The sequence below is a fragment of the Cydia pomonella genome, chromosome 10 (assembly GCF_033807575.1).
Source record: "Cydia pomonella isolate Wapato2018A chromosome 10, ilCydPomo1, whole genome shotgun sequence".
NCBI lineage: Eukaryota > Metazoa > Arthropoda > Insecta > Lepidoptera > Tortricidae > Cydia > Cydia pomonella.
This window is the reverse complement of record NC_084712.1, coordinates 16,375,853-16,402,716: the sequence shown is the minus strand read 5'-3', so window position 1 is coordinate 16,402,716 and position 26,864 is coordinate 16,375,853. Positions and strand designations below refer to the sequence as shown.

Here is a 26,864-nt window from a genome sequence, read left to right as displayed (position 1 = left end):
TACCGCGGAAACGACTGTATACGCGCGGAAAAATACGCTTGTCTGGAACCACCCTAAGCACATTGACAACAATGAACCGAACCTTCTTCTTATTCCTCGCGTTGTCCCGGCATTTTGCCACGGCTCATGGGAGCCTGGGGTCCGCTTGACAACTAATCCCAAGATTTGGCGTAGGCACTAGTTTTTACGAAAGCGACTGCCATCTGACCTTCCAACCCAGAGGGTAAGCTAGGCCCTGTTGGGATTAGTCTGGTTTCCTCACGATGTTTTCCTTCACCGAAAAGCGACTGGTAAATATCAAATGATATTTCGTACATAAGTTCCGAAAAACTCATTGGTACGAGCCGGGGTTTGAACACGCGCTTACCGCTAGGCCAACAGCGTTTTTTTAATAACAGGCGAACCTACTCACATAATTTCACGAGAATCGGTTGAGAAATGTGACCTGCAGAGGAGAACGTCCGGACATACGAAAGAATTTTTGCCCAACCTGAAACGAAGATGTTCGCCAACGCGACCTGTATAGCCAGATAGACATGTAAAAGCATTTTTTGACTTACTGTAACGGCGACCGTTGCTTCAACCAAAAACGTCACTTGTGACACTCACAGATTCTAGATCTAATTCATATCCTGTTATTAAAACTAGAATACGCCTGACAGTTTGTACCGCGAACCACAGGCCTTACTATCTAAAGCTACACCTCTCAATTCAAATCTCTCAAATAAAACCAGTGGCTCTGTGACCTGTAGGCCTCGCGAATCTTCATAACTCAAAATTCCAAATACTGAATTGACAAAAAAAAACATATAGGTAATTGACAGAACATTAGCGACGACGGTCTCTCGTATGTCCAGATGTTCTCCTCTGCGGGTCGGATCTCTCAACCGAGTCTCGTGAAATTTTGTAAGTAGGTTTGGTATCGGTAGTTAATTTTTGTCGTTACGCTTTTTGGAAAATGTTAAAAATTGTTGAAATTGGCATAAAGGATTTAAATGCCAATAGGGTCTACGGCACATAAGACCATTGTGTAAGTATGTTTTTTTAAGCTAATCGTGAGGTGCACAGCTCACACTCTCACAGAGCCACTACTTATACTTAGAACCAAATTAACACCAAATTTCACGAGAACCGGTTGAAAAAGTATAGCTGGATAGGCTTGTAAAAGCATTTTTTGATAAACTGCAACGGTCGGTCAATTAATGAAATGCCACGTCAAGTCGTAGGTACAATCAGCATCAAAAGTAGCGGATGAAACAACGCGCCAAAGTATCTGATATTCTGGATAACTTTTCCAAGTATAGATAAAGTTATAAAATTCGCGTTCAAAAGTGTATCTTTTATGGTCTTAGTTGTTCTATATTAATGACATCACTTTTTGTTAAACGGTTGCGGAATGGTATACTTATGAAGCGTTATTTGATCCGCTCTTTTGATGCTGACTGTACAAAAAATAAAAAACATAGTAAAGACACAGCCTTTTATTTTCAAACACTATCTAAATATTATTTAATAATCACACCCCGGGGTTTAGGGCGCGGTAACGTTTTCGTGAATTTACAACTTCGTTCATTGTATCTAAAATAGTCACCAAACACCAGTAGTAAGCTCCAAAGGTGCTTAGAAATGTTGGAATAGTTTCTGTTTTAAAGTTTTTAAGTATATTTACTTATATTTTGTCTAGTATAAAACATTCCTGCACCCAAAACCCCGGGGTACTTATGTTAATAATGTTCTTAAAACTAATACAACAATTAAATATAGTGCTTTTAAAATTTATACCATGAATAAAATATACAATATAACTATTTATTTTACGTAGGATATGGTAGGAACAATGGTAGGTAAGATTAATTTTTTTTTTATAACACGTCGGTGGCAAACAAGCATACGGCCCGCCTGATGGTAAGCAGTCACCGGAGCCTATGGACGCCTGCAACACCAGAGATATTACTTGCGCTTTGCCGACCCTTTAAAAACCTGTACACTCCTTTATCTATTACAACAATATCAAAATAATTATTTTACATACCGTAGGTAACATAAGATTTGAGTCTAAATATTTGATAACATTGTAATACATACAATCGTACAAATAATTATTGATTATTCGTAAATCGTATTGCAAAGACATAAGCTCCGCCAATGGACTAAGAGTGCGGCTGTCAGTTAGGGAGTTATGTAATTTAATCTCGATTTCGCGAGATCTCGAAATAACGATATCTCGAGCGAATTTTCGAGATTCAATTTCCTCTGGCTCCTGCCAGGGAAATCTAGATTTTTGCAATCTCGGTCGGGAATTCGAGATATCGTTCAATATTTTCGACATCTCTAACGAGATTGAAAGATTGACGCGCGCTTTGATTAATATTTTTGAGCTTAGTTAGAAAGTTATTCACGCAGTTATACTGAGTGCGGTCAGCTTTAACTGATGCCCCTGACTGACTGACTATATATAACCCTAAGCGCTTAGCGAAATAAAAATGATCGTCTCGCAAAAAGCATGGCTAGCTAGCTGTTAAAAATCCATTTACAATATAGATTTTATCGTGCTATAAAACCTACCTACCTATTTGTAAGTAGCACGAGTAGGACATAATAATTTAAAGAATATTTTAATTGTTCTTAAGTACATATTTTGAAACCGTTTTTCAACAATCATATGTCTACTTTTATGAAATACAAGTATTAAATGCCTTATAACAAAAATAACAGGAAATGCTTAATAAATGTTATTATCACATTTTTTTGTTTATACCTTAACTATTGAATAACAGGTCCACAGCTGTTAAATACGAATCTACATGGTACTTACTCAAAATCGTGTAACGTATAGAATGTATGTAAAACTACAATAAAAATAAAAATCTTTTTATTTTATTATATTAAATACTTAAGCGTATGTTGAGGTAACTTCACGTAAATTAGGCTTTTAAGGTCCTATTTATATATATATTTTTTTCAATATTGTAACATTACTATTTTATCATTGATTATTCTGATCAAAAATTTGGAGTCTTGTCCATAGCCTTTTAGTCTAATTTTGAAATACTTAACATAAAAAAAAACAGTATAAATAAATAAATGCCTGATACAAAAAATCATAGTATACCCAGCGATAACGCAATGCCTAATAATGCTTCGTTCTATTTAGCGATATACTTGTTTTATATTCATAACAAAACGCACTCAGATGTCTAATCTAATTAACTATTGAAATAAATTGCACATGGTAGGTTAATCTTGTTCTAAAGTAGAGCGGCTAAATCCTATTAATCTACTGTTAGACACCTTACAGTTCATTTTCATCAACTGTCGCTGACAATCTCCGAGAAACGGTCGTCAGCAGGGTCTACACCCAAGAAAGCGGAATCGTCAGCGGTTAAAATACTGCCATATTTGTTCAAGAATTCTAGCACAACACCGTTGGACCATCCGAATCCTTCCTGTACTTTATATTCCCCGCCACCCCCAAATTTCCCTGGAGTTTCCGCGTCATATTTCTCAAACATCTGCTTATTTTTATTGAATCCCTGTAAACACGCGCGTACCCAGGTCTGAGCTATTTGGAAGGCCATTCTCCTCGATTGCTGATTTCCTGACGCCTCAAGTGCGTTAACAACGATACTGACTAGAGGTGGCCACGCGTTGGGAAAGTCCCACTGTTGGCCACTTTGGATCAACGAAGTGGGAATGCCACCAGGGAAGTCCAGTCCATGTGATAACTTCAGATACTTTAAAACACGGGCTGATTTCTGTCTAACTCGCCCTTTCTCGACAACTCCCATCCAGAGCGGAGACAGGTTACTAGGATAGAAGTATTTTCTAAACTTATTGTCAAGTATATCGTAGTCGTACCAGATCCCATCTTGCTCGTCCCATAAAGTTTGCTCGATTGAATTCCTTAATTGCCTGGCGCGGTAAGCATATTCAGCGGCTTTGACATAGTTTCTTAGATACAGATGGAACGTTGCTACATTTTGAAGAGCATTTGCATATATAGAATTCAAGTCCACTGGGATAATGTCTCTGGTGTGGATGTTTTGGAGGCGCCCCGTATTATCCCCTGTGTCATCGATAAACCAACGGGAAGAGAAGTCCCACCCACTCTCGGCAGCGCTTTTGATATCGGTGTAAAATTCTTGCTGGCGGGCCGGATCACTACTTAAGTTATGGGCAGCCTCATAATCTTCGTAGTAGGATTCTGGCCGAGGGCCTTCACTCGGGGCAAAATACCTAAGCAAATTATGAGACCGGCCGTTCTTCTGAAATGTCACGAACTGCGTCTGCCTCCAATATTCCAATTCTTTCTCCAGATGTTCAATATTCTCCATTAAGAATTTTATGTCTTTCGTTTCTCTATAGTACAGAGAGACCATGGCTGTGAGAAGAGGTGGCTGACTGCGCTCATTGTAGTATACTCGGCTTCCGTTCGGAATGTGACCCAACTTGGTCAGCAGCTCAATAAGATTCTCAATCATTCCCCGAGCAGTATCATGCATTCCACAAATGAGGAGACCTTCAATGATCCAATATGTATCCCAGTAGTAAATCTCCTTGAATCTCCCGCCAGGGATGATAAATCCATGCGAAATCGGAATGAGACTGTGGTGGTCTGGTTTCTCAAATACAACGGGCTTTACTTTTCGACCCAGAGTCGGCCAGATATCGTTGATATTTCTGGCAAACGTCCTGAGTTTTTCGTCGCGGATTCTAGCGAGGAAAGCGGGATTCTTAGAATAATCAGGAGGAGTCCATTCCTCGAGCTCATCTTCGCTACTGAAGTGTTCGTCAACGAACGCCTTAAGCTGTTCTTTGGAGGGGTCGTTCGTTTCGTTTAAAAGCTTATCGAATGCTGCGAGGATGGTATCCGGGTCATGTTTCATCGGGAGGTCGACGAAAGTCTTTGAGTCTTCGTAGACGCGCTTCATCATCACATGGTGGAGGAGGTCGCTGTGGCAGTATACTTTGCTGTCACAGCTTAGCGGCAGGTCCGCAGCAAGGGCTGTAACGGCCACAACCGCTATTAGGAGAACACGCAACATCTGTAAAAAAAGACAAATGATGTATTAAAATACTTGAAAGTCTAGAAATGACCCGTGGCAGTTAGACTAATATGGTTTAAAAATGTCGGAAGTCTTAATGTTTTAAACTTTGATTTAAATTACTAATTGGTCTCAAAAGTTTTTACAGAATTAATATGCATTTAACGTGTGTGCTGTCGCGTAACTCATTAAGTACGGATTAAGTAAAATAACTCAGTTTATGGCCGTCTTTGTGGTTTGGGCTTGTTTAAAAGCGATTACAAAATAAAATGTGGGAAAATGACAGCCTCAAATGGTTTACGGAATTAAAATATACTAAGATAAAGTAATCACCATAATCGTTCCCTGATGTCACTCAATGACCTTGAAAACGTATGTACATATGCTTGTGACTATAAGTAAGTTCTGTTCATTTTATATAGATTATTGGTCGTGTATTTTATTTATTTTATTTTATTAAAGTAGTATTGTGTAATAGTACCACACAATTTCTTGTCCCCTAGGTCCAGTTACTTCGGATTACGTTCGCTCTAGGATAAAAGCTGCGTTCAGGCGCTATGGGTACAACAACTCACGACAGTAATGTCAACGACGCCTTTAAGGTTTTTTGAAGTGAGGCGGAAGGAGTTTCTTTATGATATAGGAGGCAAACCAGCAGACGAATCGCCCGATGGTACGCGAAAACCGTCGCCCATGGACACACGCAACACCAGAGGAGTTGTAAAATACTATATTAGCTTCATTACATATACATATTTCATTTCATATTAAGCTTCCATAAAGTTGCTTAATTAGGTATACCTAGACTCTGTAATTTATCTAATAAGCCTAAATTTGCAGTGTACCTAAAACTCAAACTGTCAAGAAACAGTGTGTAGGTACATAAAGGTAAACAAAATCGACCGTGACCCAAGCACCTAGTGATATCATTGATATGTTGTTAGCGTGCATTCTTTTCTTTTTTCACCCGCCTTGACCTTGCCAAAATGCTAATTTAACCCGTTTTGGTCGTATTCGTAATTTAAAGTTTGATAGGTTTTTTTCTCAGTTTTTTGTGCTAAATCTGGCTAGGTTGATACCAGGTTTTGTAAATATGAATGTAGCCAATACTGCATGTATATTATTTATGTATATATATTTTATTTCAATAAAAGATTACTTCTTTAGGTATTTTTTTAAATACCTAAGTTTTGTATATTATGCATCGAAATATGAAGGACATTTATTACTCAAATGGTGTTCATACTCAATTCGTTATCGCGTGGCAAATTGGCTGAAAGTAATGAAGCAACATTATGCATAATGTTGTTACACTTAATTTTGTGTGTTAGTAGGGCAATGTTATTGGAACAATATGTTTATTTTTAAACTCAACCTTACATAAGGCATTTTGTAATTGAGTATATCCCCGTAAACATGAATGACCCATAGTCCGTATCAATTAATCTAATGGATATACCATCAAGATAGGTAGGTAGGCGCCATCTCTTGCGACACGTTGGAAAAGAAATGCATACTGCTTCCTTTCATTTTAAACCCTATTGTAGAATCATAAGATTCAATTTCCCAGAGTCAGCAGTTTCAAGAGTTGTTGTTGCATTTATTTCGGACGGCTCAGCTTCCTAGAGGTAGAGACAAGACATTTGGATAGGTTACTTTCGCAAGATCGCATCACGATTTTACTGAAATTTGAGTTTGAACTGTATTTAATAAACAAATAAGACTATTTTAGCTACAAGATTCGGTAATACTGCTTGTAGATAGAAGTTTTTATATGTTTATTTAAATCTGTAGTAGAAGTATTGGTAACATTAGTTGTTATATAAAATGCACTATTCTAATATTTTGCGTAACGCTAACGCCGATGACCTTAATCTGTTATCACGTCTATGTTATGAGGTTAATTAATATTAGGTATGGTGATTATAGAGATATATCTAAATCAATCCTCCTCGTTGCGGCGATTACTCTTAAGAGGCAACAGTAGTGGTCATTTCTCCATACAAACGTACTCGACTGTTTCCTCCGTGGTTTTTGAAGTTAGAGCAATGATTTATTTTAACACAGATTATTATTATGATTATATGTGTCGGACTGTTTTGCTTTTGCACTAGTGCACTTCAAATATTCCCTAAAACGGCCTAATTTACTAGGCCGCGAAGGTAAGCATGGTATACAAAACTGAAATCAATTAGCCAAAAAAGCAAAACATTCCGACACAGATAATTTTATTACCATTTAAATCTCAAAATTTCGTTACATTTTGTTAAGTTTTGGAAGAGAAAACAGTCGAGTAAGAAACATCGTTTTTTGAGAGTTTTACGCAGGATTTTTCGCTTAACTTATCGTACTAGTTTTAGGACCCGCTTCCGTTAACGAAACGAATATATTCAATAAAAAAATTGAAATCTCAGCTCCCGTATCCTAATAAAGGATATATCAGCTGAGCCCCTTCTCAAATTTTAGAATTTTAGGTAATATCTCCGTCACGCTGACGGGGACGGCTCCTAAAATTACTTAGTGTGATAAGGACAACAGCGAGCGAGGCGTAATATCCCGCGTAAAAATCTCAGAAATCGAGGTTTCTCGACATTTTCCTCCTCCAAAACTTAACCAATCGTAACAAAATTTTGTGAACAGAACGTGAAAGAAATTGTCTGTGTCTCACCGTTTTGATTTTTGCGTCTATTATTCCCGATTTTGTATGCTAGGCGTCTGTTTACGGCGCATTTATTTTGTCGTTTTTAGAGTTGTTTGAAGTAACCTAGTTCTTATAAAAACAAGAATATCAAAAAATGCAAAATATACAGACACAGGTAAAATATATATATATAAAATCATCTAGAGCCAAAACCAAGAGAGGAAAATGTCGAGAACGTTTGTATGGAAAAATAACCACTAATGTATCCTCTTAAAGCGGTATTCTGACGCCAAGTTCCCTAATAAAACCGAAATTAGATCTTTATTAACGATTATATTAGGTATATTACTGTACCTACTATTGCACTTCATATGCATATTTTTGTAAGAGGAGAAGAAAGTCTTTTTTGGCGTTAATTGGCAAGCCTAGCAGCTGTTGTTGAGCTGCTGCAAATTATATAGTTTCATTGTCTATTTTTTTATAATAATTCTCCGTAACGTGCTAGATAATAATGAAGGCCTACTTAGATAACAATAATGAACCAGCCTCAATAAATAAAGCCTGAGTGAAGACCTCGCTCATCTACCAATGCCAGGGTCGCTTCAAAGGCCCAGTATAATTCTGACATATAATTAGGCATACTCGTTAGGAATCTACGGACCAAGTTACGCTAGCTCTGTCGAACCGCGCTGAGTGAGTTAATTAAGTGCCAGTGATTAGACGACAATTTGAATATTTTACCACCATAAATCGCTTAAGGTCGAATACGATGTTCCAGGTCATTGTAACTTGACAGACGGATTAAATGGTATAAAGATATTTTTTTTGTACACAACTAAAGTCTTCATTTATCTTCTTTTTGATTCCAATAGGTACAGCCACCGACAGATATATCGGAACGGCCGATGTTCTCAAAAATATCTGAACACGCATTCTAGTGCCTTGACAATAGAGGCGTGTTCAGATATTTGTGAGCACCTTTCTTGGCTGCTCCGAGATATACGGCGCGAGCCAGGAAAGACCATGAGGAGGAGGTGGGAAATGCTCCGAGATATATCTGATGGCGACTGTACGTAGCTCAGGAATTTGTGAACTTGGTGTTATTTCTACATTTGTTTTCTTTTACTTTATGGTCCACAATAAATTTATTTACTTACTACTTCAAGACTTTCGTGTGTTTTGCCTTCAAGCATTTTCGGCAGGGATGTACACTCAAAAGTGCACTTTTTCATAATGTTCACTTCTTAAAAACAGACATTAATAACTATATATTGCTCTTGAGTGTATTGTTAAGTGCTGTCATAGCATGAAGAATTTTTCATTAGTTAAATAGACTTAAGGGTCCGCGGCAAGCGCGGCCGAATTTCACCTTCCCATACAAACGGAGTTTCGTTCTCATTTTAAAACTACGTGTTGGATTGTAATTAAACTTGCACATACAATGACATGAGTTATGTATATGCCTGTAATTAGTGTATTATTCCTATATGTAAACACATATATGTGGCTCATAGTAAGAGTTCAAAATGTTAGTTCTCTGGGCGACCGCTAGAGGTCGCTCGACTGTACAATTTAATAATAATAAATATTACAGGCACATTCTTACATAAATTGACTAAGTCCCACGGTAAGCTCAAGAAGGCTTGTGTTGTGGATACTTAGACAACGATGTATATATTATATAAATACTTAAATACATGGAAAATACCCATGACTCAGGAACGTATGTCTATGGTCATCACACAAATCCCGGGACCATCGGCAGGGTCACTACCCACTAGGCCAGACTGGTCGTCAAAAATCAAATCAAATTCAAATTAATTCGAATTTCTCCATACAAATCGTTTACGCAGTACGCTCTGACTAGCGAGTAAAGAGTTGGTCAACTCATGATCAGCAATAAGCGCATTGGTTTGTGACGTTTAGCGAAATTTTGTAATAGTTATCAGTATCAGTATGTTTAACACTCAGAAATGTGTAATAAAAAAGATATAAACAAAACTAAATGTGCATTTGATATGAAAATGAAATAGTTATTTACGATAAAAGTGTAGAAAATAGGATTTTCAACAAGTGGTGATAAATTAAAACACGATCGAAGGGAGTGTTTTAAATCAACACGAGTTGCAAATTACCTATTCGCACGTGTGTCGTACATCGTTTTACAGTACATATGCAAAGTGTCGACATATGCACGGAAAGTGCTCGTTCCCGCACGAGTGCGGGAAAGTAGCACCAAGTTCTTATTAATCTACTTCAAGGCAAAGGTATAGTACATATAGATTATAGGCACTACCTATTATTGGGTGGTAACAAACAGAATATAATGTATCAGATGGTTAAGAGAGACTTTTTACGTGCGCCGGTTTTTCCGTTTGGTTTTGCGTAAAAAACCACGGCCAGACCCACTCGAGCGCAACCGATCGTGTTTTGGATTTGATTGCTTGTCGTTTTTTAGATTATAGGAGCATTATAAAATACCAAGGGAGTTATCGGATTTGATTAAGTACTCCGAATGTAGGAAGGAAGGAAAAAAGTAATATCCACATATGTATTTCCCATATATCTTTGTTTTCTTTGAGATTTTGGCACTTACTTTTTCTTAGCCGTTTAAATGAATTAGGTATGATTAGGTATTTCTACAAACGCATTAATTTCTACTCGTCCTTTTAACTAATATAACTTTAATCTGCATTTTTTTTAATACGTCCGTTTATCTTCAAAATTCTTACGTTTAAAAGGGATGGAGAAAACACCCCATTAATTGATGAGGATAATTATAATTACCGGCTAAAAAAGAAAATGCAAGAATGTGAAGAGTCAAAAATTAACTGTATTTTTCACCGCAACAAAGAACTTATTGAACTAAATAAACTACAAAATACTCAAAATAAAAACGTAGTTATAGGAATAATAAAATAAAGATTACGAGGATAGAAAACGCGTACATACCTAGTTAATACCTAATTTAATACAGTCTATTTAGCATCTTGTTTTTACTCATAATTAAGTTTCTAAAACACTTTTTATAGTGTTACGTAAAAATGTTAGTATCGAGTTTTTATCGACAGTGAAGTTTATTGTAATCTAGAAAGCATTTAGGTAATTCTAGCATTCTAAGCCAAAATGTCGTATCTGTTAGTGAAATACAGTTTTTAGTTATGGCCGTGGAATTCACAAAACAAAAATAAAAGTGGTAAAAGCGGAACTTTTTGTAAAATCTGGCACGACCTGCAAAAAGCAAATAATAGTCCTCTTAAATAACAATTTACAGGCCTCATCTCATAGTAACTGGTGCTTATTACAAATAATGCCTTAACTGTATAAATATTAGTTGGCTTGTAACGGCATCATACTTAAAATATGATGCTACTATATTTATGAACATTTTTAAGTCAACCCTCGTAACATTAAACGTCTAAGCGTCATTCGCTTCATATATGTACAACAATAGTATCATAAGCACCTATTGTATTATTATTAAATTGCTTTTCTATTACGTCCGTGATGGACGAAAGGAAATTGAGATAATATTATATGGAAAATAAGTTAAACCCATAAATTTTATTAGTCTTCGAGGAATAAATTAATGAGATGAGAGTAAAAAATTAAAATAGAAAAAAAAAACTTTGAGGGGGTGAAATATGTTTTACCTAAGATTGACAGTCAAGGGGTACCCCAGAGGCCCTACCGTGAAAAACTAAATTCGAAATGTCGTTATCTGCCTCTCTATTGCTCGAATATGCAAGAGCGATGGAGTGGCAATGGCATATAACGTTTTTCGATGTAGGCGGCGGTGTACCCTCAGGTTCGAATTCCGAGAAAATTAATTCCTTTGTTTTGAAATTAATATCCAAGATATTTAGACGAATTAGTCGTCGGCTTTATTATGTTCTGAAATTAATAAACCATTTGATATTTTTGAAATACTACTGGCTTTATTTATAAACGATCAACAGGCGCCAATTAAATTTATCACAGACTTTTCCTTATATCTTTTCGAAATAATAATGTTCGTGAGAAACAATATATCCGAATTTAAGCCGGTTCACGTTGAGGGTAAAAAAGTCCGTTCAACGGGACGGCTAAGAGCTAAGAACAGTTCCCGGCCGAATGTCCTCGGCTCAGAAAAACTCTCGTGTCATAGGACCTAACTATTACGAACGACTTCCGGCCGTTATAAGAAGTGAATTGTGTGATCAAACATTCAAACGTCGATTAATAGATTTTTGTTGGATAGACCGTTTTATTCTGTTAGTGAATTAGTGAATAATTCTGACGATCTACTACAGGAGATGTCTTGACATTATTTTGAAATCTTAATATCCTGTAATTATTTAATTTTTGAATTTATATTTTATTGATTACATTCTTGTATAGTTATTTTGTCAATCATAATATTTATTCATGTAGATTGACATGCTCGCAATTTATAATGTCATCTATATTATGAAATAAATGAATCTAAATCTAAATAGGTATTATGACTCGAAGACTTATTCCCTGTCACACGGAAATCCGGAGCTGACTAATTCTAGCCGATTTCTAAGCAAACACTTATATAAAGTACTATTATTTGTCAAGAAATGTAAATATGTAAGTCGATTGTTCCCTTTACAACTACTTGACAGATAATTCGCCCATGCAAACAAAGATAAGCCTCACGAAACATATTCCATTGATAGTGATAATACTCTCGAGATAACTATCAAGTACATATTGAAGGCCTGACGTTTTTCACAAGAAACAGTGAATGATGGAATAAACAACTTTATATCGGAGACCGAATCGCTATCACTAACCTCTCAAGATAGCATATATTTAGAAATGAAACAGATGCCACAGTGATAGAGATCTGCATGGGGGTTAAGGTACAAAGGTATAACATTTGCAAATGACGAAGAAGCCGAATAGTTTTCAATCTGGGGCACATGACAGGCAACCCTAAGAAGCACATAGTTTTCTCATTCTGTATATCTAACAAATACAATAAGTAGGTAGGATAGGACGGGGAAGTTTGAAACACTTTATGTGTAACCGCCTGTAACTATTTTATTACTACAGTTAGTTATGATCCTGTATTATTAAATGTTACTTATTTTATTTTTAAATAAAATGTGTTTGCAAGTCCGAATGGTTACGTAATGATAGGGAATTAAAGAGAACATGGAAGAGTGGTTCAATTGACCCCATGGGTGTATTAATTGAAACACTACGTGTGGACGTTCGAATCACCTTAAATAGTTTAAAAAATACAGCAAATTGAAGTTTTTCATACAAAACTTGTTTTTGCTCTATTTCGGTTGTTTTGTGAGTTGGAGCTTACTTATATAGATATACCTCCAATCCAACACGTAGTTTTAAAATGAGAACGAAATTCCGTTTGTATGGGAAGGTGAAATTCGGCCGAGCTTGCTGCGGACTCTTAAGTTGAAACACCAATGAACTAGAATAAATATAAAAGTCTAACTAGAGCTCAATAGAATTTTATTATGTCCTATAGAATTTTATTTTAGCCAATCAAGACTTAATCACCAAACAACTTATTTTGACAGCGAAAAATTATGTATTGGATAATATTCAAAGTTGCGGGCAGGGTGTACCTATTTAAATATAAGGGATAACTGTCAGTGATACGTGTCAGGTAAGTGTCAGTCGTGTAGACCGTTTTGAAGTCAAAAATGTACTAAGAGCTCGTTCTTATACATATACTCGTATATTCCGTCGCTGTGGGACACTTACTCTACATTCACCATCAGATGTATCGGAGCGACCACGGTGCTCACAAATATCTGAACACGCTATCAAGGCATTAAAGTACCTACAGGTAGCACTGCATATGGACGGTAGAATAATATGTAGGTTAATTCACGAAAGCTGGCGCGGATCTTATATGAAAATGTTGACAATTCAGTACAAATTACGCGCCAGCTTTTATGTATCTACCTACATGCCTTACTAAATAAGTTTTATGTGAGCTCTAAGCTGTAAATTTTAGTGTTCTGTAACAATTTGCTGTATGATTATGTAAGGATTATTAGCAATTCAAAATTCAAATATGTGTTCTGCCTCAAAGGCTCTTTTATAAGACAATACATCATTTATAGTAACATTATACACCGTGTTTTATTGAATTCAGTTAACTCCGGGGTATGGGTAAGTACGTTTAAGGAAAATAAATAGCATAGTTAATTTCCAAAAAAAAAGTTTTTTTATACATATATTTTGTATTTTTATAAAAAGTAATTAACTGTTGAATATAGCGTTGTTTAATTCAACCAAACAATTGAAAACTATAACATATCAATGTCATTTCTAACATCAATCGTCCGCGACAGTATTTACGTTTAGTAGCAAATGCACACACTCGTACTAAACACTAATCAATATGTAAACAGGCCCTAAGGCAAGTGTATACGCTCGTGAGGGCCTTGTAAGATAAAAATAAACTATTGATTATCTCCGAAATGGAGTTAATTAGAATACCGGTGCCTTTGAGAAAGTTACTTAATTTAAGCTCAAGAATGCCCCCTTGAAATTAACGGACAAAAAAACACGGTGTATAGTGTTATAAAAAGTACATAACAACATTACCAATACCTTACGATAGCCAATACTTGGGTAAACATTACATTATAATAAACTTAAAAATTAATAATTACTACAATATAATAGAGATGTATAGTCTCTATCGTTAAAAATACATTAAATCTGGAGATGTATAAGGTTCCTACGGTCTGATAAAAATCTTAATACACAATAATAATGTCATTAATAAGATTTGGAGGTGTAAAGGCTCTCCAAGTGTCGTAGTAATAGTAAAAATGAAACATTGTTCGAAATCGTAGGTAACTTTGGTATGATTGAACTGTTGTAAGAAATGTATTTTGTTCTTTGTTCTTCTTTGAATGAATCCTTAGAGTGTTGCATTCCATATTAGCCTAGGGAACATCAGTTCTATATCATATTGCATGAGCAAATGATTACGGCTGTCTGATCTATATCGTCATCAAAATCGTAGAAATTATTTGTAAATTTCTACTTTAATTGTATCCTTTTGCTGCGATAACTATATACTACCACACTGGTAACCCTGCAATTATTGTATTGTACTGTATAAAAAATAAGATTTTCCCGCTGCATGAATGAAATAATTGATATATGATGTAGACACTTTTTGAATATTGTTATAAGTATATAGACCGCGAGCCAGGAACAGATTTCCATGACCAATCGCCTCCCGGGCGAAAACTCGTATAGTGGTTAACGGCTATTATGAACCCTCGTGGACGTCAGCTGCCGCTCCGTTGGTAGGTTGAGGAATGGCAGCCACAGAAACACGTAAAAAATGGCATAGCCTCCCGTTTGATGCTTTGTCAGATGGTAGTTCAGATGCTTTTGTTAATCAAAAAAATCGTCAGCCGGTTATATCGCGGTGGTAAGAAAGATGGTCGCATGCACATGTAAAAAATAAGCGCTTTACCTTTTTATGATAGCAATAACAAATCATGAAACTTTGCATGTAGCATTTCAGCAAGAGAAACGCCTGAATCGCCATAAACGGATTACGCAATTTACACATTACGCATACTTTGCGGACATAAAGTGATAGTCGCGTATTTTTTACATGTTCATATGAAAGCTGACGGTCTTGCCACCGCGATACAACCGGTTGACAGTTTTGAGGGTTCCGTACCAAAAAGGTACAAAAGGAACCCTTATGGTGCGACTCTGTCCATCCGTCCGTCTGTCACATTACTAAATATCTCGAAAAGTACTTACGTTATCGATTTGAAATTTGGAATAGTAATGAATAACGCTAACCCAGACATATTTTTATATCAATTATGGAAAATGCCCAATATAAAGAGGGGGCAAAATGTCAAAGCCTAGTTACTAGGTCAAGTGGGGTATCATTTGAAAGGGCTCAAATTGAACATTGCGAAACAATTTTTTATTATTTTTCATAGTGAAAAAAATTAAATTATGAAGGAAAATGTGAAAAAAATACCATTTACGCACTCGCACTTGACAGGTTTTTTTATTTATTTAAAACAGCATCTAAACTATCATCTGACAAAGTATCAGCCGGGAGGCGATGATTGACGAAATATGCTCCTGGCCCGCGGTTTAACAGTTTTTCAAACAGTTCAAGCAAAGATTTAAATATATTTAGAGCTTCCTTCCACTCTATATTATAATATACGCTACATGTTTCAATTATTTACTTGTGTAATAATTGACCATAGTTTACTTTTTTGTTTATAGTGTTCGTTTATCTATCATGTTTTACTTATTTACTCTCAATTGCTCAAAGACTGGACTGGAAGATATCCCTTATAGGGGTAAGTTCGCCTTTATTCATTGCAATCATTCTGTTTTATTGTAGTAACCTGTTTTATGTACAATAGAGTGTTTACATACATACATACTCCCGCGCCGCATTTATAAACACGAATAACATTATTAAAATGTAATAAATGGTTATATTTCAAATACACTAAGATCTACTTGGCAAACGGAATTCGGGAAAACAAAGAAAGAGATGGGTTAATTACATAATAGCAATTGCAGGAAAGAATTGGGAAAATACTGCCGAAGACAAAGAAAAATGGAAGAAGATGGAGGAGGCTTTTACATTCAAGGGCTACATCATGGAAATATAACAAAAGAAAAGTCAATTTTATAACGGATGTGCGAGAACAAAGCTTAAATAAGAATACATCATATATTTCAAATATACCAGGACATCGACGTCGGTACTCTAAAAGGGGAAACTAAAGTGAACTAATTTTAATGCCAAGGCACATTTTAGAGGAAAACTGCAATGCCCATGACGCAAGCAGTGCACTTCATGGACATAAGAGCATTAGGCAATAGGCATAAGTACGACATACGTACAAACCGGCCCTATTACTAGTTAAGTTACCACTTTAAATACTATACGTGTATTTTTATGATACGATATTCTTATTATACCTACTCAGATATTGCGGAGGCAACCTCACGAAATTCCTTGAAATTTTGTAAACAATCTATGTAAGTATACGCCGCAGAACACCAGTGATGAAAACACCAGTCTGCGTTACTACGAGTAAAATACTCGTAGATATATTGTTATTTTTATTTTGTCACTTTAGAAATTAAATAATCTTTTACAGTGTCAATAATTAGTATATTGGAAAACCAATTTCGATACCTACGTATATCATTATTACAAATTTTTACTTTAAGGCCATAAGGAAAATGTTTTTTCCTCAAAATTACCGGTTAATCCCCTTATCTACCGTTGAGCAGAGCCGCGAAAAATGTTTATACTTCGAAGATAAATATAACCATTACTAAGCTGCAAATAAAAATCAGATTGTAGCAGGTGGGGTAGTCGTTGAAGGCAGAAAGAACCTTTTCAACACACTTGCTCGAAAAAGTTCTTATTTCATGCAGGTGTACTGAAGGACAAAGGCCTATTTTTTTCTCGCGAGAGTTAACGATTGTGAAAATAAAGCTATAACTCCCTAAGGAGTTATAGCTTTTTTTCTTTAAGTATGTCACTTTTTCATACAAACCAAGTAGCATAAATGAGTTTTACTATTAAAATACTAACGTTTATAATTTAATATTTTTGTTTGTTTAAAGTTAAATAATTCGATTATTTTAACAGCCGTTTAAAATATTTTTACATAATTATTAATCGTGGCTGAATGCCGGATAGGTCTGTGCCCTCGATGCTAACCTGTCAAGAAATTACAAAATGGCGGACGAATGTTTGATATGTCACCGTATTTAAGAATTATTTCGTTTAAATTCTAGTTTTTTCTTCGCAAATGTGATGAAAAACATTGTGTGTAACTCCGGGCGTAAGAATATTGCAAACTCGGGTCTTTAATTCCCTCCAGCCTGCGGCTGTCGGGAATAATCACCCTCGTATCCAAAATTTCACTTACCCCCCTCGTTGCACAATGTACTATTGACGCCTACTTGAGGAAAAAATATATATTTTTAAATTGTTGTTTTAAACCAGTACAATTTAGAAAAGAGGTAGTTCGTTTCAATTACTTATATAGACTACCGATATTTTAATCTTCTTCTTAAAGCAGAGACGCATTCCGTATAGATTTTCGTAGATTGACCCGTCTGTTGCTATCTCTATTGCACGCACATAATTATATTGCTATCCCGCCCATGATGCCGGTTGTCAATGTCACTGTGCGAACTTGACAGCAATATAACTATGCGCGTGGAATAGAGACGGCAACAGGCGAGTAACTGTACGAAAATCTATACGAAAAGCGTCTCTGCTTTAGTCAGAGTAATAACTAGTCGTGGTCATTGGAGTAAGCCTTTTTTTTGTTTCCCGCCATGCTTCTCTATAATCTCTATTTATTGCGCGCACACGCACAGATTTGAGGGTTCACTATATGTATTTTAATTTCTTTACCATAATACAAATACGTAAGTATATAATCAGTATTTCAACGATCCCATTATTTTATTTACACTAAAATTTTATTGCACTATAAAAGTACCTACGCGTTCATTTCCATTCAGCCGTCGTCTAGTCATGTGGTCATGTATCGAGATAAAAGTTTCCTAGAGATAAAGGTAATATTGCTAGTATTTATCTAGCGTTTGAATATTTTTGTGCATGCACTGAAGCAAGTAAATGGTTTACATAAATAATTTTGACTCGGCGGTGTTTTTCAATTATTATTTTTTCAACTGGAGAAGGGGCAACAATTAATATTAGTACATTTTTTTGTTACAAATTGGGGCCTTTTCGCACTATTAAAAATAAACAGAAAAATACCAGTGAACAACGTAAAATGGTGAGCAGAGGTAAGAAAAAAATGTTTTTTCGTCTAGTTTTACGCAACGTGATAGTTATTTAGGGTTCTAGCTAAATTGAAAATTTCCTATCATAAGTAATAAACAAGCTAGGATCCTAAATGGCTTAACAATGGCGAAGCGTGATAGTTCATAATATATATATATATTATGAAGTATATGTAATAAAAGATTCAGTCACTGCTGCATACGGACACAGCATACGGCAACATATTTCGATAAAAAAATCGTTAACCAAGATAAATAAAAAATCGGCCCAGAGCATGTGGGTTCTGTAAGAATAGGCTAAATGGGGGCTATTAGTAAGTATCATGTACTTTACAAGCATAAGAGAGTACCCTCGCAGCACTTTGTTCGTCTTTTTACTAAGAAAATAAGACTTTTTTCAATAACTCAAAAACGGCTGAACCGATCGTGTTCGCTATCGGTTTCACTGAAAGTAGGTAGTTTTTACAGGGATCGGAAACCGGTATTTTTTGTATGGGAACGAAAACGGTATTTTTTCGTTCTTTGTTAATTATTCCCTTTCTAATTGGGCAATCTAATAATACGAAGTCGTTATCTAAAAACACAACCGAGTCCTATATTTAGAGTATAAAATAAACCGAAATATATGTTTATTTCAAAGTTTTTCCAAAAAACCGGTTCCGATCCCTGAGTTTTTAAGCTTTGTTTTACGATTTTTTTCATATTTTTGGGCCCATAGTTCAAAAGACCACATTTTTTTCTTTCAGAGCGATTATTTCTGAAACTTTTCACTTTATCAGAAAATAGTTGTTGGAGACCCATATTCGTTTAGAAAGACCTATCCAACAATGTCCTACACCATTGGATACTCGTAAAAGCGAAAAAAAATTCGCCCTGTATGATTTATAAATCTATGATAAATTGCAGCTTTCTAGCACTAACAATCACGGACGGACAGACAGACGGACATAGCGAAACTAAAAGCTACAGTTCGCCCAAAAATTACTAATGATAAAATTGGAATCGCAAAGTTATATTGAAACGTAAGTTCAATGGCAGTTTTGCGTAGATTAGATAGTTTTAATTTTACTGCCCAATTGTGTTACTGCAATTATGTATGCACTATGCTTTCTCCTTAAAATATAAGGCCTGTGCACACCGAGTGATGCGTTTGCGTGGACGTAGGTACAGATAACTTATGAGAGACGGCACACCGCTTGCGTGACGTATGCGACTGTGCGTCATAGATGGTAGGATCTACCAGATGTGCTATACGCGGGCGCCCGTAAGGGACAGAACATACGCAATGCGCTAAATAAAAATGTTTTACATTCCTGACAACATACCAAAAACAATCTATGTAATTTGGTCGGGTTATTTGTTGCCCACCATAAGCCATACTAAAATTTACGGTGGGGAAGAATAAAAATGAAACTGTGACAAGGACAATCAATCATAGCGCTTTCTCTGCTACTCCTACTGAAAGTTCCATAAGAGCATCTCGTTCGGTCATCTGCCGGCTCTACCATTTAATCTCTATACTTATTGTACCTCTATGCTATGCGTGCACGGCTCCAACATTTTAGCACACGCGCACGTCAGCGTCTGCGCGCACGCAGCCGGTGTGCTCTGGCATTTATCCTCGTTGACATCGGCTGATATTTAACCTCTCTGTTTTTGTCACTATTTATTTACCTTCGACCTTTAGAGATCAACTATTTCTAATTGATAGTTCTGACGGCACTTTTAGAGAATTATACAGGTTACTCTACTATAGACCGCGGGTCAGGCGCTAAATTCATCGGCCCTTGCGTCCTGGGCGAAACCCGTATTGTATATTGGTATATAGATGATAGATTGATAAAAACTTTATTCGTTTCCACAACACACATGGTAGGTAGGTATAGAAAAAAAGAAAACATGTAGCTTAGAATTATACTTAAAAGCGGCCAAGTGCGAGTCGGACTCGCGCATGAAGGGTTCCGTACCATTTAAGACGTATTAAAAAAAATCTACTTGCTAGATCTTGTTCAACATTTTACCACTTTGGACACACGTTTTACCACTTTGGAAGTGTCTCTCGCGCAAACTATTCAGTTTAGAAAAAAATGATATTAGGAACCTAAATATCATTTTTGAAGACCTATTCATAGATACCCCACACGTATGGGTTTGATGAAAAAATTTTTTTTTTAATTTTATGACGTATTAAAAAAAAAACTACTCACTAGATCTCGTTCAAACCAATTTTCGGTGGAAGTTTGCATGGTAATGTATATCATATATTTATTTTAGATTTTTCATTCTGTTATTTTAGAAGTTACAGGGGGGGGGGACACATTTTTTCACTTTAGAAGTGTCTCTCGCGCAAACTATTCAGTTTAGAAAAAAATTATATTAGGAACCTAAATATCATTTTTGAAGACCTATCCATAGATACCCCACACGTATGGGTTTGATGAAAAAAAAAAATTTTTTTAATTTTATGACGCATTAAAAAAAACTAATCACTAGATCTCGTTCAAACCAATTTTCGGTGGAAGTTTGCATGGTAATGTATATCATATATTTTTTTTAGATTTTTCATTCTGTTATTTTAGAAGTTACAGGGGGGGGGACACATTTTTTCACTTTGGAAGTGTCTCTCGCGCAAACTATTCAGTTTAGAAAAAAATGATATTAAAAACCTAAATAACATTTTTGAAGACCTATCCACACCCCACACGTATGGGTTTGATGAAAAAAAATTTTTATTTTATTTTATGACGTATTAAAAAAAACTACTTACTAAATCTCGTTGAAACCAATTTTCGGTGGAAGTTTGCATGACAATGTATATCATATATTTTTTTTAGTTTTTTCATTCTGTTATTTTAGAAGTTACGGGGGGGGGGGGGGACACACATTTTACCACTTTGGAAGTGTCTCTCGCGCAAACTATTCATTTTAGAAAAAAATGATATTAGAAACCTCAATATCATTTTTGAAGACCTATCCATAGATACCCCACACGTATGGGTTTGATGAAAAAAGATTTTTTGAGTTTCAGTTCTAAGTATAGGGAACCCCCAAATTTTATTGTTTTTTTCTTAGTTTGTGTGAACATCTTAATGCGGTTCATAGAATACATCCACTTACTAAGTTTGAACAGTATAGCTCTTATAGTTTCGGAAAAAAGTGGCTGTGACATAATCGGACAGACAGACGGATATGACGAATCTATAAGGGTTCCGTTTTTTGCCATTTGGCTACGGAACCCTAACTAGTTTATAATTCTTGAAATAATAGGAATACAAAGCCATGTGTCGTGGCAATAGGAGCTGGCTCAGCATGATGACGCGGCAAGCCACATCGCTTATTATATTACCTACTGCTCATAAAAATACGAGTGATACCTCATTATTTTCAGAATTATGTCAAAAAATGCGTTAAGCTTGTTTTTACAGCTGTGGGAAAACTATAACTATAGATTCATCATATTGGAACGTAGATTATTATTCTTATATTCGAAGTGTAACATTGCTAAATAAACAATTAAAAATGTAAAAAAAATATTTCATTTTGAGCCATTATCTCATAAACTATTTACATTTAATAAAATATTCTTAAAGAGGAAGAAATTTCCAATAAAAACATTACTGGTATTAATATCGGATTTCAATACCGGTATTGAGAATTGTCCGATATTGGATGCCCTAGTGAGATTAAAAAAAAAATACTACACATTTTCCTTAATTACGGTTTAGTTGGCAACGCGTACAAAATTGCCATTAGATGTGCATTGTTTTCGCTTCTTATGCCGTCATGACCGTCATGTTATAAGCGCGTAGTGAATTGACATTTGCTTACATTTCTAACTAGTCTTGACCTTCGGCGATTTATGCAAATCAAACACAGGACTTTAGTCAGGATTTAGAAAAAACTTGGCCTATCAGTATCTCTAAGAACCAACAATTTAATGTGCCGCTTTTGTATATTATGGTAATTTTAAGTATGTGTTTTGTATAAATATTTGCTCTGTCTGTCTATTTTTTGTGACAAGACTAACTTTAAAATGTCGAAGCTCTTGTGAAAAAAATACCAATATGTCACCTTGATGGAGTCACAATCCACATGTAATGCGGCACCTACATAGGCTGTATATTTTTATTAGAAAAGGTATCGTCCCCCTATTCGTAAATACGCTACAAGCCTCAATTTGTTAATATACCTAACTAATAATAGTTTGTATTATTCTGTCATTTTGACTTATGAATATGTAAGAAAGGGATAAAACATAATTGAACAACTAATTGAGGCTTAGGCTTAGAGGGGTAGTTAGTCAGCATTCCGTGCCTCTGTTCGGCGGTTAGCCTACGAAGCACTCGGTAACAGAGTTCTTCCACGGACTTCAAGGAATCTTTATGTCTAGCATAGCAATATTAATTTCCCAGTCACGAATAATAGATTAGCTACTTTATGACGTTATTAAGACACTCGGCTACAAATAAATCTATATTTATATTCATTAGCAAGACGAACCAAGGCCAGGGGTTTAGGGGCCGAAAGACCTTTAGCAGGATAGTCATTAGAATATTTTTTTTGTCTTTTTATTGTTCCATTTTTTGCACCGTTCTAAGTTACGGAATATCCGTGGTCCGGTCCGACATGCAATTGGCCTGTTCTAATGATACTATGCTATTAATACTACTTCTTACTTTAAACTCTTCACAGCTTATTTTTTCCCAAGCTATAGTTTCTATTCAGGAGTAAGACCTTTAGCAGGATAGTCGCCAGGAAATGCTTTTTTATATTTTTATTGTTCAATATTTTGCATCGGTCTAAATTATCAAATATCCTTTCAACATGCACTTACTTGGCCTGTACTAAAGTTGATATGTTAATAATAGCAACTTCTTACTTTATTATATAAATTCCTTACAGTTACTTCCTTATTTTCCCAAGCTATAGTTTCCGATTTCAAAAAATATATTATTAGTTATCAAAAATTAGTTACCATACAATTTGAATGACGTACCAATGTTTGTATTTTGTGTAAAATAACGCCCAAAAATGCAAATTTACCTACAAAAATTATATGGGAAGAACATACCATAAACACAATTATTTATTCAACTGCTAACTGAAATAATAATATAATTTTGGGGAAATGTAAATTAAGTCAATAATAACAATACTCTACCATCTGTTTCTAAACGGTAACAAAAATTAAAACATTGGAAATATACTTAATGTAAATAATAGATCATACATAACTTAAACTCATAGACTCACTCTAAAATATTAAAGAATAGTCACAAACAATATTTAAGTATTATATATGAGAGTCGGATGAGGCCACAACTTTTTTTTTAATAGTGCCTTGTTATATTTATTTATTCGTTCATTAAGTGTTTTGCTGTTCAAAAGAAAACCGGACAAGTGCGAGTCGGACTCGCCCACCGAGGGTTCCCCGTACTTGTTAGTATTTGTTGTTATAGCGGCAACAGAAATACATCATCTATATCTATCACGGTTCATGAGATACAGTCTGGTGACAGACGGACGGACGGACGGACAGCGGAGTCTTAGTAATAGGGTCCCGTTTTACCCTTTGGGTACGGAACCCGAAAAATGAACTTGATGTCATAGGGCACTCCAAAGCCGCTGCTTTTCTCCAAGGATCCGATATCTTGAATCGGATCGAACAATGTGATAATGCACTAACACTACTAACAGAGCCATCTAACGAGTTTAAATCTCTCTGAGTATCATATTTTCAAAAAAGACCTTCAATTTTCGTTTAAACAAAACCACACTCAAATCGGTTCATCCGTTTGGTAGCTATGATTACAGAAACTCTTATTATCTTACCCCCACTCTCATTACATCTGACTTAAAAATGAATTCGTCAGCTTTACAATAAAAATAGGTAATACAAGTTTTAAATCTAATATAGGTACAGTCGAGTTTCGTGAATATGTATATATTTCTTCACCTTAATCCGATTCAATAAGTTGTAAAAATGTATTCATATTTATGAACTCGACTGTACTTACTTAGCTCAAAAAATATACGGAGAAAAACTAAACGAATTTTGATGTACATCAAAACCGCACATAATAAGACAGTTAAATTTAGGAGGACGAGTGTGTCAGCCAAGTTCACAAATCAATCGAAACGAAATACATTTTTGAAATAACCGTAAATATAATTGTTCACATTGAGTGTATTTCTACGTAAGTGTAGTTATTACCCCTAGTGTAAATAAATTCGATTTCGAAACGTGACGTACGCGTTTGCATTTAGTCTCATTTTGTATTGGATTTAGAAAGAGCGCGCCAAGCGGGACGTTTTGGAAACTCAAAATGCTATACAAAATGAGACTTAACGCAAACGCGTTCGTCACGTTATGATGTCGATTAAATTTACACTAGGGGTACAAGTAGGTAGTTAGTTATAGTCTCACAACGAATGCGAAACATTAATAGAAGACGGACAGGCAAAGCAATTATAAATCTTCTCCGTATATGATATATAAAACAATTATGTCACTAATATCGTCTTAATTATCTTAACGAAGTTGATTGCGACCACAAAACCATAGAGGGCAGCAAGAAGCGTTGTTGAAACAATGTGAATCCGGTACATGCAACCACAAATCATAATAGCACGACTAACGTATCTAGGCGGATAATTAGTTTATCGACAACATAAAGCATCATATTTCTGTCTCTCATTATGTCGAAAAACACCTTTAATTACCGGTATAAATAGAAATAAAAACATGATTGTATCGTTATTAAAATTAAAGTTTTTTGATATTTTGGGGATTAGGTCAATATCTGATTGGCGGACGTTTTAGACTTTTTTAATTTAACAATCATTATGGTTTTTAAAGTCAAATATTTATTGAAACTAAAAACAGTAAAAAAATGGTTCTTTTTAACTAACGACTTAAAAGGTATTTTTTATCAAAAATATCTTTTATGTCCATAATTTACATAACTAGAAATTGCATTTCCTCTACAATAATATTGCAAATATGATTATGAAAGTATATTACATATAGAGAGTCTTATCTATTTATAATCCAAGCATTATAGCAAACATCAGTACTCAAATTAATACAGTGCAAATACCAAACGCCATAAAAACAAATTAATTTATTTATTATTAATTTATTTTTGTAATTTATTATTTATTTTTTTATTTTTTTCCTTGCAAAAATAGAAATCCAATAATTGTTATTTGTAAATATAGCCTCCTACCTCCTCCTCCTCTGGAGTTGCAGGCGTACATAGGCTACGGATACTGCTTACCATCAGGCAGGCCGTATGCTTGTTTGCCACCGACGTAGTATAAAAAAAAAGCCTTTATACATAAGATGCTATAATTTGTTTGTTTTTGTTTACCAACATGCAATAGCATCATGCATAGTGTTGTGTTCCTGCCGGTGAATAAGGTTGCCAAAGCTCAACGAGGGGGGGTGGGGTTAGGGTCGGCAACGCGCATGTAGCTCCTCTGGAGTTGCAGGCGTACATAGGCTACGGAGACTGCTTACCATCAGGCAGGCCGTATGCTTGTTTGCCACCGACGTAGTATAAAAAAAAAAAATAGTTTGTGCCAATAGAAAATAGATATTCATATCATAATTAGAATAAGTAAACTGAACTGGACTGTGTATCTCGGTGAGGACTGTTGTGGAGGAAAATGCATGTTTTACGTGTAAGTTAGTTTTTAATAGAACCTTATGTACATTTTACTCTGTTTGTTCTCCTAATAAATAAAATAATAAATAAATCACCTAAGTACACTATCTTAAAAAATAAATAAACCCACTAAATATAATAAATAAACAAATAAAATAACTAACCTTGCACTAATTCCGCACAATGTATCCACAAGCACTATCTCTTATCGATCGTAAAGTCGTTATCATCGATGTTTGGCTCGAGACACGCGCGCTCGCGCTGCCCGTGTGCTCTCAACTGACTTGGCTGTAGACTCGCTGTAGCGGCGTAGACGCATCCTTTTATATTACACGTGCAGATAAAAAGCTGACGTGAGCTTCAGCCTGAAACTCCCACAAGTGACACTTCAGTGGTTGATGAGTGTAAGGTACATACCTACAGTGGTATTCAGAAACAGTATTAGGTGGATCAGTTTATGTAAAGTAAATGTAATAAAATATTATCAAAACTTATAAACTATTAGTTAAATTAAGTATGAACTAAATAAATTTAAACTAATAAAATAAATAAATAAAACTTATACCCTTACCTTATTCTTAGGTCCCCTAGATCTGTCCCCTGCGCCACATTCCCACACTGAATAGCTATGCCTATTCATTGGTCTAGGAATGAGCCAGCCCTAGGATCACCCGT

General features: G+C 35.4%; 1 protein-coding gene across 1 annotated transcript; it reads right to left on the bottom strand.

The window, feature by feature from the left end:
* Positions 1–1,466: 1,466 nt before the first annotated feature.
* Positions 1,467–26,506, bottom strand: LOC133522284 (trehalase-like). The gene is made up of 2 exons (XM_061857562.1): positions 26,354–26,506; positions 1,467–5,045 (listed from the first exon to the last, which is right to left on the bottom strand). Exon 2 carries the CDS (start codon positions 5,043–5,045, stop codon positions 3,309–3,311), a length of 1,737 nt encoding a protein of 578 aa, XP_061713546.1. The 5' UTR covers positions 26,354–26,506; the 3' UTR covers positions 1,467–3,308.
* Positions 26,507–26,864: the final 358 nt, after the last annotated feature.